The sequence below is a fragment of the Corylus avellana genome, chromosome 11 (genome assembly GCF_965113065.1).
Source record: "Corylus avellana chromosome 11, dhCorAvel1.hap1.2, whole genome shotgun sequence".
Taxonomy (NCBI): domain Eukaryota; kingdom Viridiplantae; phylum Streptophyta; class Magnoliopsida; order Fagales; family Betulaceae; genus Corylus; species Corylus avellana.
The window spans coordinates 17,200,303-17,215,301 of NC_142500.1; the positions used below are offsets into that span (position 1 = coordinate 17,200,303).

The window sequence follows — 14,999 nt, forward strand, 5'->3', positions numbered from 1 at the left end:
TGGGCTTATCTCAAAGTGAGTGTGAGTGTAGAAGTTCTACTCAAAGTATAAGTCGTTGTAATGTTTTAAAGGTTGATATTTTAATAAAAAGAAATTATAAAATTAATCACAGAAAAGGGTTTTAGGTTTCCTTAAAATCTAAAAGGTTTAAGTTCCCTCAGAACCTGAATTCTATCCCCATTACGTATTCAAGTAACACATTCTCAAAGGTTTGTTCTCACTTGTCATTATTGTGGTAAAATTGATCATATTCAACCAAATTATTTTAAATTGAAACCCCATGTGCATCATAATTCTAATCCTAATATTACTTAAGAGTGAGTTAGAAAAGAATATATCATCCACCCATTGAGGGAGAGTACGGGACAGTTTTTTGGCTTCAACTGAGCCCATCTTTACCAAATTAAAGCTCTACAACGATGGAATGATCAGATTTCGGGTCCTTGTGAGTTGTGATAGCTTCCTTTAGCTTTGTACTATTTTATAGAAAAGGTGCTTCAACAGTAGCCATTAAATGGGCACTAACATTTAGGTTCCATAATTATCTTTCACCGACACTTTATATATATATATATATATATATATATATATATATATATTATTTGGGCAAGACAATACATGTGTCCTTGGCATATTTAGGTGATCACATTTACTGTACTTTCAGTACGTATGTGCCACTTCTCATAATTATAAGAAATTATAATTATCTTTACCTTGACCTAAGAGAAACATGTAGGTATGAGGTGTTCGCTAATTTGACCTCTGCTTCTTAAGCGAACTAATTAACTAGTTCATTTGCATCCAATAAAAGAGCTTTTATATTTTGGAGGGTGATTTTTGAACGTGTCCAAACCTAATTTTTTTGGTTAATTAGAATCATAGAGTTTGTTCTTCTTATGTGACAGTTAATTGTGGACTGGGAGATCGATGACATCCAACTACATTGGAAAATTGGTTATGTTGGATGTGAATTTAGTGTCATTACCTAAAACTTGTACCAGCGCATGCAATTAATCGAGCCATCGAGGTGGATGCCCTTCAGAAAGTGATATTGAAAGTGTCATTGCCAAATAATGGGGAAATTGCATTTAATTTTTGATAAATATCATCCAATTAGAGTACGTATGACACGCAAGAATGTTTTCTTTTTTTGTTTTGTTTTTGTTTTTTTTTTTTTGCCTTATTTTCTCCTATTCTTACTTGTGTTTCCTTCTTATTTTGATTGGTGCTATTTTCGCACCCAAAATAACTTCTTCTACGTCCTCATAAGTTGTATAATGGTAAGGTAAAACTATTTTCTTATATGAAAACTTGAAAAGTGTTACACATTTATTTTTTTTCCATCTTTTTTATAAACCAACAGCTTCAATGGTGAATGAGAGATGGACAAAATATGAACAAAAGATGAAAACATGCAAAACATTGTTCTTCCTATATCATATATATCACCATTAGGTTGAAGGAAATGATATACAATATTAGTTTTGTTTTCATTTGATATGATGGAACTCAACAGTGAATCTTTTCATGTCCGGCAATGTAAATCTATATATGCTTCTAGTAAAATAAGGATAAAAGAAAACTATTACCTAAAGGATATATATATATATGGAGAGAGAGAGAGAGAGAGAGAGAACCTCTGACCTCTCTCTAGTTTTTCCTCTCCCCTTTCCCCCCCACCCCTCCTTCTTTTGCTTTTATGCACTTGTTTTTCTGTTTTGTCTCCTGTTTTTAGTCCCCATCATCGGTTTTAGCTGCGGCCACACCACCCCCTCCACCTTGTCGACTCGCCGCTTCATCTGGTCGTCGCCTTTTCCTTTTTTTCTGTTCCTTTTGAGCTTGCCAGGCCAATGATGCGTCTCTCCCTCACCTTCTCCAGCCTCTCCGCCACCTGTTGCTGCCCTCCTCATCGCAACACTGACACCATGCGCCAGTACGTGGCCTACACACGCTAACGTGGGAGCTTGACTCTCATGCCCGTGCTCCACCCTCACGGTTGTTGCTTCGACTCCACTGATGCTGCTGTTTGTTGGTTTTGTGATTTTTTTGTATTTTAATTTATTTTTTGCAGTTTCTTTGTAACTTGTTTGAATAAGGATTATCCAGACTCTTGGGTTGTGGATGTGAATAGTTTCCTGGCTTTCGGGGTAAGGAGGATGAGTTTCGACATTGGATTTTTTTCTCTCAGGGCCGAGGAATATGAGCTACCTATGCATTGAGTTGAGTCTATCTAGAACAGATATGTTGTTACAACTGAAAATTAGTCATGGGTTAGCGGATATTGATGTCATAGATAGGTCTTGAATGTCAGACTGTTATGTATGTATCTATGACTTGTAACCTCGTAGCTTCAGCTATAATTTTCTAAGAGCTTTTGCTCTGTGATGTAAGAGCTTTATGCTCGTGATCCTTCATCAATTAATAAGATTGGAATGATTTCCTCTTAAAAAAAAAAAAAAAAAAAAAAAAAAGTCTAGAATTACTAAAAGAATTACGAAAATAACAATGTCTTGATATATAAGAATCCTTCGAAATACAAGCCCTCTTGCAGATGGACTCGTCATGCAATACAACCCTCCTTGCTCTTGGTTCAATTTCGTGTAACTTGGACTCTAAGCTTGCACGACCTTCACTTGAAAAATAAAAGGCAATAAATATAATATGGCTGTAGATAATTAAGAACTCTGTACTTCTGTAGGTATTCTGCATCAGATCAGAGCCTCCTTAATCAACCTTTCAAAGCTTGTGTAAGATGAACCTCCAATATCAGTAGCTTCCACTGCTTTCATTTTCCATTCTTGTGCCTTTTGCCTCATTGCCTTTCCTTTATCTCCTTCCATCATTTCTTTAACAAGTGCTTCAATCTCATCACGTTTAACATCATGGTTGACCTCCATGCCAATCCCCCAGCTAGTATAAGCATACCGACAATTCGTTTGTTGCTCAGCGAAAAATGGCCAGCAAATAATAGGCACACCAGCACATATGCTTTCTAACGTAGAGTTCCACCCACAATGGGTTAGGAAAACCCCTATTGATGGGTGAGCTAGCACTTGCTCTTGGGGGCACCAACTCACTAGCAATCCTCTATCCTTAATCTCCTCGAAAAATTCTGGAGGCAAAATTGCTGAATCTCCCATTACCACATCCGGCCTAACTATCCACAAAAATGAGTGCTTGCTATTTGCAAGCCCCCATGCAAACTCTTTCAAATGTTGTTCTGTCATCACGGTAATGCTGCCATAGTTTACATACACAACAGATTTGGATTCCCATTTATCAAGCCATTGGAGACATTTGGAATCTTCTTTCCATAAGCTTGAACTTAAGGACTTGAGTTGGCTATTAGGCACATGCCGGCCTAGTAAGGGAAGCGGACCTATATTGTAAATGTGAGGGAACATGGCTGAAATTTCCTCTAGTACTTCATATTCAAACTCATCAAATGTGTGGAAGATGATCGCAGAAGAATTCAAACAATTTTGTGATTCTGATCCCAGAAAATCAAACATGATTTCGTTAATATCGGTGGTTCTAACAAAACTAGGGATGTCCTTGATTCTGATGTTTTTCATGCCCGGGATCCAGTCGATTGGTGTGTCAAGTGTGCCGTCATCTCTGAAGCTTTCGTCTGTGACACATGGTAGAAAAAATTATGTCTAGGAAATGTTGTCGAATTCATGCTAATTTGTGTCTCAATTCTCATCAGCAACAGAGAATGGAATTAACAGTCAAACGAATCCTTACAAGATATACTTTGGTCATCAAAATATGCTTTCACAGTTTCACTTCTATCATTAGCAGTAGTTGTGGGGTTACAAGGACTGCTATCGATATCGTTTAGTTATCAAAATATAGTTTATTAAAAGCACAGTTTGACACATCTTTCCACTTTTGGAAGGAAAGGAAAAACTAGTTACGTGAAATATTCATATAAAAATCTTTTTTTTTTTATAAATTATTAAATGTATTTTTTGATTTACATAAATTATTCAGATAGTTAATTAATAACATGGTATACTATTAAAAATAAAAATAAAAATAAAAAATAAACAGCCCAATTAGATACCTTTGAATGGAACGATGCCTCTTTTGATGAATTCACTGAAGTTGAGATATGCCATGAAGCCACAAGCAGAAGCAGTCCAAAATTGAACCTCCCGGATGCCTAATTCTTTTCCAACTTTTCTTCCAAAACCCGTAATCCCATCCGAAACTATGCAAGTGATTGGAGGAACTTCAGATGATGAGTTAAGCTTAAGCACAAGCTCTTTAAACGGGGCCAAACAATTCTTCCTTGTGGAATAAAATAGGGAAGGGACATCTTGGGTTGCATCACGGTCGGACGGCGGCAACCCGTCTGGTATAGTTTCAAACTGGAAATCCGGCAGCCCCTTTATGTTGTCGGGTCCTTTGGACCGGATCAGTCGCATGTGGTTGAACTCGGTATTGACAAAGGTTATGTGGAAGCCCCTTGAGTGTAGGAGCTTGGCTAATCTCATCATGGGGGTCACATGCCCTTGTGCTGGGAATGGAAGACATACTGCATGGGGTTTTCTGGCTTCAACTGAACCCATGATTTACCAAATTAAGCTATAAGATGGACATCATGAGTCAAAATTGAAGGCCTTGTGATTGCTTGCTTTCTTTTTTAGCTTTGTGCCATTTTATAGAAAACATGGTTCAACATTAGCCGTACGTTAGATAGGCACAGGGAGTTTGAATAATTGAGGTTGCGTTTCCCCCACCACTTTCTATAAAGAGTGAACAAAATGATCTACTATTACTTTGTTAATCAGTTGTTAAAGTCAATCAATGTGTCCCTTCTTGTTTTTGTTTTTTTCACAGCTCCATAATTTCTATGAAAGCCAGAAAACGACGGTTGGTTGGTGAAATTACCTTACCGACTGTCAATTTTCTTATCCCATTTGTGCCTGGCGGCTTTCATGTTTTGAATTATTGCTGCTTCGCCTTTGTCAGTTGCAGCAAATAAATAAATAAATAGCAGGCATTTTCACGTCAAAGATGAATACGGTGGTGTTTGGTAACCGTTTTCTAAAAGGTGTTTTTGGGTTGAAAAAGTGTTTTAACCTGATATAAAGATAAAATAATTTCTCTATTTTTGGGTAAAGTCCACATACTCCTCAAACTACCACCCAATTAACAATGTCATTTCAAACTTTCAATTGTGACAATGTCCTCTCAAACTACCAAAACATTATCAATGTCAATAAGACAAAAATACCACTATAAATTTGAAAAAAGTAATTCATTTTTTTAAAAAGCGAAAATTTTAATTAAATTTTTTTTTTTTTTAAATTAGGCCACCCCTTGAATTTTTTTTATTTTTTTTATTTTTAGTTTTAGGTTTTTTCTATAAGTATTAGTATTTTTTGTTTTTATTTTACTAAGGGTAGTTTCATCATTGGGGTGGACATTGATAATGTTTTGGTAGTTTGGGGGGGACATTGTCACAATTAAAAGCTTGGGGGATATTGTCAATTAGATGGTAGTTTGAGGGGGGCATGTAGACTTTTACCTAAATTTTTTTTTATGAAAAAAGTCTTTTGTTAATGTTTTAGGAAACAGAATGAAAAATGGCGGATGCCGCCTACAAACAAACAGAACGAAAAAGAAAAGGGAGGGTGCATTAAAATTTTGGCAACCAAATGAACCAAAGCAAATCAATATCGGAGAAGCAAATTGCTGCAAAATAGTTCAAAAGTTTCTAAAATCCACATGGAAGATATACTCGATTGTAAGGACCATTTTTTTTTCAAGAGGCTGGTAAATCAAAAGGGTGATTTTTTAACATGAAGACAAATGCCACAGACAATTGGGTAATTTCAATCACAGCCAAAATTCTACCAAAAAACTACACAGGCTCTACTGGCAGTTTAGAAAAATTTGATGCGTTTTCTAACTGGCAGGGACAACCTTTTGAAGCAATAACTCCAAGTCTTTCAATCTACATAGATGGTGGGAAACCTATGTGAGCAGTCAGAAGAAACAACAACAGACAGTTTCAATCATATATAAGGGAAATGGCTACCATACCTTACTTTACTTAAATCAGGATAGATGGCTATTGCATCTTTAAAATCCTACATCAAATAAAAAAAATAAAAAATAAAAAATCAGTTATCTCATTGAGCAAGCATATGCCATGTATCATGTAAGTAATTTTCTTTGCTTAAGAACTAAAGAGGGAAAAGCTTGACCTGCTCAGCTGTTGAAGATGTGTAGGTAATCACACATGGCATCCCTGCTTTTGTTGCTGCCTGCAAATTTAGTTTACTTCAAGGATTATAATGGATAGAGATTAATGATATAGCAGTGAACTGATAGAATAAATAACCCTCATTAACATAAGAATCCAAACTATTTTATATAATATAATTCACTGTTATCTAAGATTTTGACAATATCTATTAGTTGTGTGTTTGGTTATGGGTATATATACACATTGATTCTCTCCAAATTTGCTTAAACATTTGAGTAAGATGCTTCAACTTAGAGCCCCTCATTTTTTCAGCAGGTACCATTTATGCTTCCTATTTCTTGAAATATATCAATTACAAATCACAAATGCTTCCTATTTCTTGATTATTACAATTACAAATCACAAGATCTACCTGTAATCCAATAACACTGTCCTCCACTACCAAACAATCTCTTGGTGATGCGCCTAGCCTCTGCAAGGTATATAATTTTTGAAGTTTTAATCATGATATATTTCAAGAAATAGGAAGCATAAATGGTTAAAAAATACCTTGGAAGCTGTCAGATAAATTGAAGGATCAGGCTTCTTTTCCTTCACATCATCACCTGCAAGCCAAAAGACAGAACAGTAATAGATTTGAGTGTCAGAGTTACAAAATATAATACACACACATGTGAATACTTTATAATTTGAAAAGAAAAGTAAACAACTTGGAATGGGTGCCAAGAGCAACAACTTCAATATTACTGAATCTATGTAAATGGATTAGAACTATGACCAAATTGATATGGCAGGAAAATGGCGTGGTTTGCAACTAGGCTTGAACAAACAGAATGGAGATGCAAATGCAGATAGACCACAAGACTCTCAGACATAATATGGGTGAAAAATGTAGAATATCCCATTTCAAAAGTGGTCAACATACCGGCAAGGAAGCAATCAAGACTTTGAAAGCGCTCCTAAGACAAGGAAAACAAAAACAAATAAATGAATATTTGTTGCAGAAGAACAGAAAAGTATATGCTATAATAAAGATAGTCCAAAAAAACAACTTACAATTCCTATAAGGTTTTCAAGACAGAGTATAACCGAACTTTTAGTTGCTGCAGAGCAAACAGCTAATTTTTTACCCTACAACAATGAACAGAAAAAAGGTATCACCATCAGCTTAGCACATATACACAATCCTAAGAGACAAATGCCACAAATATTAAAGATGAAGCAAATGCAAAAGCAATTAAACCTATATGCTTAAAATGCGAACAGATGATCAAAGAACCCATTATCAATCAACATATTGCATGCGCAATAAGTGAGTTTGTTTGATATACCATGACAATATAATTGTATTTTAACAGTAAATTTTATCTTACAGCAGCCTTGGCCTCATCCATCAATCTCAAAACCCCAGGTCTAGGTTCCACCTGATGAAAATGGTATCAGTCTCTATTTCTAGTTGCCCATCAACTTAATTGATAATAAATACAAAAACAACAGAAAAACTGGAGTAGAAGAAATATCAAGTTCTTCTTACAGTTCCAGATTTGATTATTTCTTTGTACCTTTCAGTCTTCCAATCCTACAAGACCACAAAGATCAATTACAAGTCTAAATTTAAATAAAAGTCTATACAATGGGGGGAAAAAAACACTAGTATTTAAGGAATAATAGTAACTTATTTACAGCATGTGTTTGTAAATCACTAATAATAGTAACTTATTAGTGAATTATTAGTGATTACCTCACATTTTCTCAGCATCCAAACACGAAATAGAACAATTTAAAACAAAATGAAACCAAGTAAAAAAAAAAAAAAGACAAAACCTGAAGAGTATCGATCAACTTGGCTCGGTCCTCATCGGCCTCCGGCGGCTTGTCGAATATCGTCGACGACGGCCACCCGTGCTCCCCAAAGTACCTTCATAATCCCCGAACCCCAACCAATCAACAAAAAGAATCAACAAGAACAATAACAAATAAGAAAAAGTTGGGAGAACCATCGCATTTTGGGCTTGCCGCCTCCGATTCGATTCTGGAGCACGTCGTAGAAGTCTGAGCCCCAATTGAGAGGCTGTGATGACGAAGCGCAGTGGACATTGAAGTGAGCGAAAGCGTCGTTGTAGGCCTGGCGGTGCAAGTGCTCGGACTCCAGGATCACGCCGTCGCAGTCGAATACCAGAACTTCGAGACCTTTCGAAGAAGAGAAGGCCGAGGCCGAAACCGAAACCGAAACCGGTTTCTCGGAGGCGAAGGGTCTTTTTCGGACAGTTCGGAAGCGAAGAGCGGTGACGCGGCGGAGAGGGTTAGGAGGAGGAGCAAGAAAGTTTGGGGTAAAAGAGAGCCTTATCGTGCACGCCATGGCCGATTGGCTGTGTGGCTTTCGGCTCTGCCAGTTGTTTTAACGGATTTAACGACCGTTATGAACCTTTTAGTATGGATTGCTCTCTTTTTTATACGCCAAAGAAAGAAAATACAGTTAAAAACACATCAAAAAATCATGGTATTGGTACCTCTAAAAACACACATATCTAATTTTCCTATTAATTGTATTTGTCATTCATAATGACAAATATGGGGTGGCTTGTGGCAACCCCTAATCCCTCAAGGCGGCTTTCTAGACACCCTTTCATATTTTTTTTTTTAATTTAATTTTTAAATTAAATTAATAAAAAATTAATATTTTGACGTAGTAAAACGGTGCGTTTAATTGAGACTGACAGGTGTTAAACATTTAAGAAAAAATGTAACGGTAAGAGTTAATTTGCCTTTTTGATTAATCCATTGAGTAAAAATTCGAAGAAAAAAAAAAGTTCAAATGGTTTTTGTTTTGGCGAGTTGAGTATAGATTTATAAGATATTTACCCTATAAAATAAAATAACTATTAGTATTCATTCATTAGTTTGGGTGTAATAATCTAATAAAGCTCTAAATATGTTTTCCAATATTTAGTAGAGTGCAATTTTTTTTGTTATATGTTCACACAATGGGAAAGAAAAGGGTAGAGAGATTCAAACTAATAACATTTGCTTCATGAGACACAGGATGGGTATTGGTTCGGTCGGTGTCAATAGGGGCATTTTCGCCTACCGATTCGTAAAAGTCAGTTATACCGATAATGATTAGTTTCGACTTTTTCGGTTAATCGGTTAGTCGATTAATAGGTAGTTAACTGACAACTACAAATTAGCTGGACAAAAATAATACAGAAAGTTACCACATAAAATTCAAAATTTACTTGAAAAATTGCCTAAGTCGGTTAATTGTCAGTTAACAAATAATAAAAAAAAAATTTTTTTTTTTTTTTTCAAAAAGTATACCACCTACCGAACCGAATCGATGTCAAAACAATATTTTTATTCTGCCTACCGATCACTGGAAGTCGATTGTCGGTCGATTCGGTGGCGGTCAGTTGATAAACGATTAATCTATCCACTCTTAAATTGAGACATTGTCCCCAAACTATTGTGCATCCCTCCGGAACAATTGTAATGAAATCAAATTGTAATAAAATTTCTTACTAATTTCATCATTTTCTTTTTTCGGTTGTGAAAATATGAATACAATTTGAGGGTCATGGTGGGCCTTTTCTGATGCCATTGAGTTAGAGAAGAAGAGGAATGGAAAATGGGGATGGATCTAAAAATGTTGTTTGGGTTAAGGTGGGCCTTTTTCGTTTTCTATTGAGCTATAGAGAAGAAGAGGAGTAGAAAATGGGAACGGGTCCAAAAATGTTGTTTGGTTGGGCTTGGTTGTATGGTGAATGTGTTTGGAAAGCCTCTTCTCTTCTCAAATACAAAATTAGTTCCTACCATTGTTTACAAAATCTATTAATATGTCACATAACTCACATCAATACAAATCATAACGTTACATGTGTCACTTACAATATAAAAAAAAAAAAATACTAAAATTATTTTTAAAAAAATCAAATAATTTGTTTATTTAACGCAAGGGTTGTCAAGCTAGCACTCTAACAAAAGGACCCTTGTGGACCAACCGATCTAGTGCATTTGCGAGTCCTCAATGGCAAAAATGAGCTACCTTTATTTCAAGTAATACATGCTTTGTTTGCTTAGAGATGTGATCAGAAAGGTGGAATGACTGTCCTATTATATATACATTATTCTTACTGTAACTAACACGCTACAATATTGTACAAATTCTATCAATTTTTCTAATGGTTGAAACAATTTATTTATTTAGTTTACTTATCCTAAAGAGTTATTAATTACTTTTCAAAATTAAAAAGCAACTATTTATCAAAACCTCAAATAAAAGTGGACTAAACGTGCATTTTACCCCTGCCTTAGTGGTGTCCATATTAGAACCAAGGAATTATCCCAATAAAGTTATTTTGGAGACTGTCGATAAAAGCGACATTTTGCCTCACCGACAGTTTACTGCACAACTCTTGGTTGTCTCGGCATGATTGAAAGAGTCAAAGATTATTTTTATAGAGAGTAAACTTCAATTCTTTTTTAAAAAATAAAAATTTATAGGTGGAAACCATTTATTACAATTGAACCAACCAAAATTCATAATTAAACATATAATTGGATCATCTCTTTCCTATTCTAATAGAGCAGAAAATCCAATTTCTTCCCATCTTTCAATTTCAAGTGAAATAGAAATAAATTTTATTTTATTACATTTAAATTCAACTTCTATACAAGTAAGCTAATCACAATTTTTTTTTTTTTTTCTTTTTAATGAGACAGAAAAGCAACACGGCTTTCAGCTATGAGCCCCTTTATCGGGATGTGTAAAACTTATTTTACAGACTTCAAGCAAAATTTGACACATCAAATAAAAATACTAAATACAGTAGAAATGAAAACACAGTATCTTTAATTCAAATCAATACTATTAGCTTTTCAATTCGTTCTAATTTAACGCTGGTCACCCATTTCCAACTCTCGACACCTAAGTTTTCAAGATATTGGCTCTTTGCCTATGAAATATTTTGTTAAGAAAAGAAAAATTATTCGATGTGAAAGATTACATTATTTTTTATAGTTTCAAATTGATGTGTCTACTTCTTATTGGAGAATGCAAAACACCTCATTTTCATTAGGCCGTATCGAAATTATTCTCTTTCCAATAAGAGAATAACTTCAGTATGGTCCATGCATAAAAGAGTTTTGTGCACACTATTCAGCAACTGTCACATTAACTTATTATACAAAGTTAAAATGAGAACAGAATACTAGAATAATTCATCTTCACTCATTAAAAAAAATAAAAAATTAGAAGGATGCAAGGGAATGGGCAGCCTGTGGCTGGGGAATGGCGGCCGCGATCCACCCCTAGCGGCTTGGGGGTGGGTCGCTATCCACCCCTAGTGACCGGATCTCTCTCCCGTGGCCACTCCCAGTGGTGGGGTCTCTTTCCCTCTCTCTCCACCGGAGGTGGTGTGAAGCGGCATCGGTGGAGTGAGCGGTAGCGGCAACGAATGCGTGTGGTGTTTGAGAGAAACAATCCAATGTTTTGCTCACATGTTCTTTTTACAATTTTCTTTTAATGTTGATGTGCCAAACTCCGAGTGAGTTGCACAAAACAACCACACAGAAGACTCTATTCCAATAATATACTGTTAAAACAATCTTAGGATTGGTAACACAGACGTAATAATTTAGAGGTTGGAATCTGCCTAGACAAAAAGCCTCTCCAAAAGCCTACCATTTTTAGGGAACAAGAACACACAGTTCAAACTGGATCTGCGCCTCCAAAAGTACTATGTAAGTGCTGGGTGTTATTAAGGAAAGCATGCATTTATTTAATTAAACATGTTGTCTGGAATCAGCATCATCAGCCAAAAAAACTGATAAAAAGAAAAAGAAAAAGAAATTAACCAGAAACTGTTCTGCGTCAGTCGTCAGCAGTTCAAATGCTGAGGCATTTTTGACAATCTGATGCAGATTGCTACAGCATGCAGAAGATATGAGGAGACACTGACAGTGGTGATGGGCCATGAAAATCCCAAGAAGATAAGGGAAGGAGATTCATCACAAAAAAAAACCCATTAATAAAATTAAAAAAACAAAAAAAAGGAATTTTCTTTCTGAGGGGGATCGAAGGTCTGTTGCGATTTCTGTACATTGTATAATATTTCAGAGTATACAATGAATGCTGGCACCACCATTGACATGTCCTCTTAAACAAGATTTAAAGCTTAAAATAATCACAAAATTACAGATTAAAAAAAAAAAAAAAAAAAAAAAAAAAACAGGAAAAGATGAGGATTGATCGATGACATTTTACAAAGTACAAACCCAACAGTAAAATTTAATGCGATGAAGCTTTATCTGTTCTTCTAGGGGTTGTAAAGGCGATCTTGGCAGCGGCATTTCCAACCCAACGGCTTGTAATTGGAGTACTTGTTACCGCGAGGTGATGGGTCGAAAACCTCCACCGGAACAGTTTGAGCTGACTTGGCACCTGGCTGACTTGGCATGGTGGGCACCTGCACCGCCATGCAGGGGTGGCACTGGTTGCACTTGTTATGGCAGCTCGGCGGGATCGACCCGATTCGGATTTTCTCCTCAAATAACAAGCCCTGCAAAAACACCCACATCGATCCATTATATTGCAATGAAAAAAAAAAAAAAACAGAGACCCAGAAAATCACAGAAACAGAGCACCAAGAAATCTTACCAGAGGAGATGAAGTTGGAGGAGGGTGGTTAGAGCAAGAGGCTTGGGAGATAAGATAGAGAACCACAATAACTAATGTAGTTGTACGAAGTAGAAGAAATGAATTAATTGAATTCATAATGGCCATGAAAGCAAATCATGTCACCATGAAGTCATGCCATGCCAACCAAACTAACCAAGAAACTAAGTAAAAAAAAAAGACTATATTTCTACCAGAAGCAACCAGATGAAGATGGAGTGAAACAAAAATTTTGGATTAATTAAATAATTAATTTATTTTATGGTGTTGAATAGAGAGAAGGAAGGAAGGGGCGGGGCGGGGCGGGGGGGGGAGAGAGAGAGAGCCAGAGAGGTGCAGATTGCAGCAGAGCAATGAAAGGAACAATACACGAGAGAGAGAGAGAGAAATAAATGGCCAAATGGAAGAATCCACATCAGAGAGGGTGGAAGTGGTAGGGTTTCATCAGATTGTGGGTAAAAATTAAAAAGTTGGGGGGAGTGGTTAAAATGGGCATTTAATATGGCAGGCTCACTTTTTTTTCAGTGATCAGAAATTCAGAACATTTCTGTTTGACTGCGACTGGTTTAATAAATAAGAGAGAGAGAGAGAGACAACATTTACAACAGCAAGCATATGATTGTGGCCAGAAAAGTCCCTTTGAAATCAAGTTGGCTTTCAATCCCATAAAGGGATGAAAAATGTCAGATTAAAACAGATTAAAACAATATATATATATATATATATATATATATATATACTTTGAGAGCATTCTTATTAACCTCACTAAAAATAACTAAATGTATATTTTCTCTATTTTAACTATTAACTGTCGTTATTTTATTTAAATGTTTTTTTTTTCAAATATTTCTTTATATTTATATTTTTAACTTTTTTAAAGAATAGGAAATAAGAAAAAATTTATATTATTTTTTATTCATTTAGTGAGTGAATAGTATTTACTATTATTAGTGAGTATTGTTCACTTATCATTTTATTTTGGTTAAAAGATAAGTCTAAAAGGTGAAGATTGGGACGGGAATTCCTTCAATAAATTTATTCGATTCAAATTGTTTGAACACCTATTTGAACAAATAAAGCACAGATATATTCTTATATAGTGCAACAAGGCAACACTATTGCACGGATTGAAATACAACATACTTATAGTCTACTAAATTATTGTTCTAACTTGTAAAAGTCACTTGTTTAATCTGATTTAAATACCCCTAAAATTTAAGTGATATAACTTCATATATCCCGTTAGATATTTGAAAATATTAAAGGTGATTATTAGGATATAAAAATGGAAGAATAAAGTAAAACTATATTCAAATAATCTTTCCTTTCTTATTCTTGGGATGCCAGTCAAATGAGACAAACCATTTGTAATGAGCAATGACTATTTTCATGTATTACCCAAAAAAAAACACCCAAAATTTTTAACTTAATTATTAATCACAGTTGAAGCAGACTAAAAATAAATAAATAAATAATGTAAATGCTAATGAATAAAAACAGCTCTGCCAGAAGACCTAATCAAGCATACGGGTATCCACTGCATTCCTTTGTTTTTATTTACCTTTTACCGTATTTCCTGATTTGTTGCAGAGATTTTTACGTATCTCAAATTAGTCAAAGCTGCCAACAGATTGAAAATGAGATTTCAGAGTGTACTGGTGACAGTAAAAAGTGATAAACGTGGCCTTCTTCTTCATTTTTCTTCTTGGTTTTTTTTTTTACCCGGAATGGAAAAAGGAGAAGAAAAAACTCTCATGTATGTACCATTTTCACCGTTTGAGGTTTTACTTTTTCCTTTTTCACTTTTTACAAGCATACTATTCTGAGAGGCTGAGAGAGCAATGGTTGTAAATTTTTAGTGCAGTACTTTCTGAGGTTGATGGAGAGAGAGGTTACGTCTGAGAATCAGATGGTACAAATCTTGACACCCCAACTAATCGAGGGTTTCAACGGTGGTGATGTGATGACAGCCAACCCAAGATTGAAGTGGACGACAAAACCAACAAGAAAAACTTCACTGGAGGAGTGCTTGAGACTCAGCCAATAATGGGACGACACGCTAATGCCTGGCTTTTATTTTCTCTGTTTTTTTCTTTTTTGTTT

The 14,999-nt window shown here is 35.4% G+C and overlaps 3 protein-coding genes across 3 annotated transcripts; all 3 read right to left on the reverse strand.

The window, feature by feature from the left end:
- Positions 1-2,457: 2,457 nt before the first annotated feature.
- Positions 2,458-5,291, reverse strand: LOC132165679 (linamarin synthase 1). Its single transcript, XM_059576340.2, has 2 exons — positions 4,070-5,291; positions 2,458-3,631 (listed from the first exon to the last, which is right to left on the reverse strand). The coding sequence occupies exons 1-2, from the start codon at positions 4,575-4,577 to the stop codon at positions 2,709-2,711; spliced, it is 1,431 nt and encodes a 476-aa protein (XP_059432323.2). The 5' UTR covers positions 4,578-5,291; the 3' UTR covers positions 2,458-2,708.
- A 379-nt stretch (positions 5,292-5,670) lies between these two features.
- On the reverse strand, positions 5,671-8,624 carry LOC132165710 (Haloacid dehalogenase-like hydrolase (HAD) superfamily protein). The gene is made up of 11 exons (XM_059576378.2): positions 8,221-8,624; positions 8,048-8,141; positions 7,758-7,802; positions 7,597-7,647; positions 7,280-7,354; positions 7,149-7,182; positions 6,773-6,828; positions 6,636-6,695; positions 6,222-6,281; positions 6,058-6,104; positions 5,671-5,968 (listed from the first exon to the last, which is right to left on the reverse strand). Exons 1-11 carry the CDS (start codon positions 8,580-8,582, stop codon positions 5,920-5,922), a joined length of 933 nt encoding a protein of 310 aa, XP_059432361.2. The 5' UTR covers positions 8,583-8,624; the 3' UTR covers positions 5,671-5,919.
- A 3,382-nt stretch (positions 8,625-12,006) lies between these two features.
- Positions 12,007-13,133, reverse strand: LOC132166445 (EPIDERMAL PATTERNING FACTOR-like protein). Its single transcript, XM_059577261.2, has 2 exons — positions 12,879-13,133; positions 12,007-12,780 (listed from the first exon to the last, which is right to left on the reverse strand). The coding sequence occupies exons 1-2, from the start codon at positions 13,002-13,004 to the stop codon at positions 12,538-12,540; spliced, it is 369 nt and encodes a 122-aa protein (XP_059433244.2). The 5' UTR covers positions 13,005-13,133; the 3' UTR covers positions 12,007-12,537.
- Positions 13,134-14,999: the final 1,866 nt, after the last annotated feature.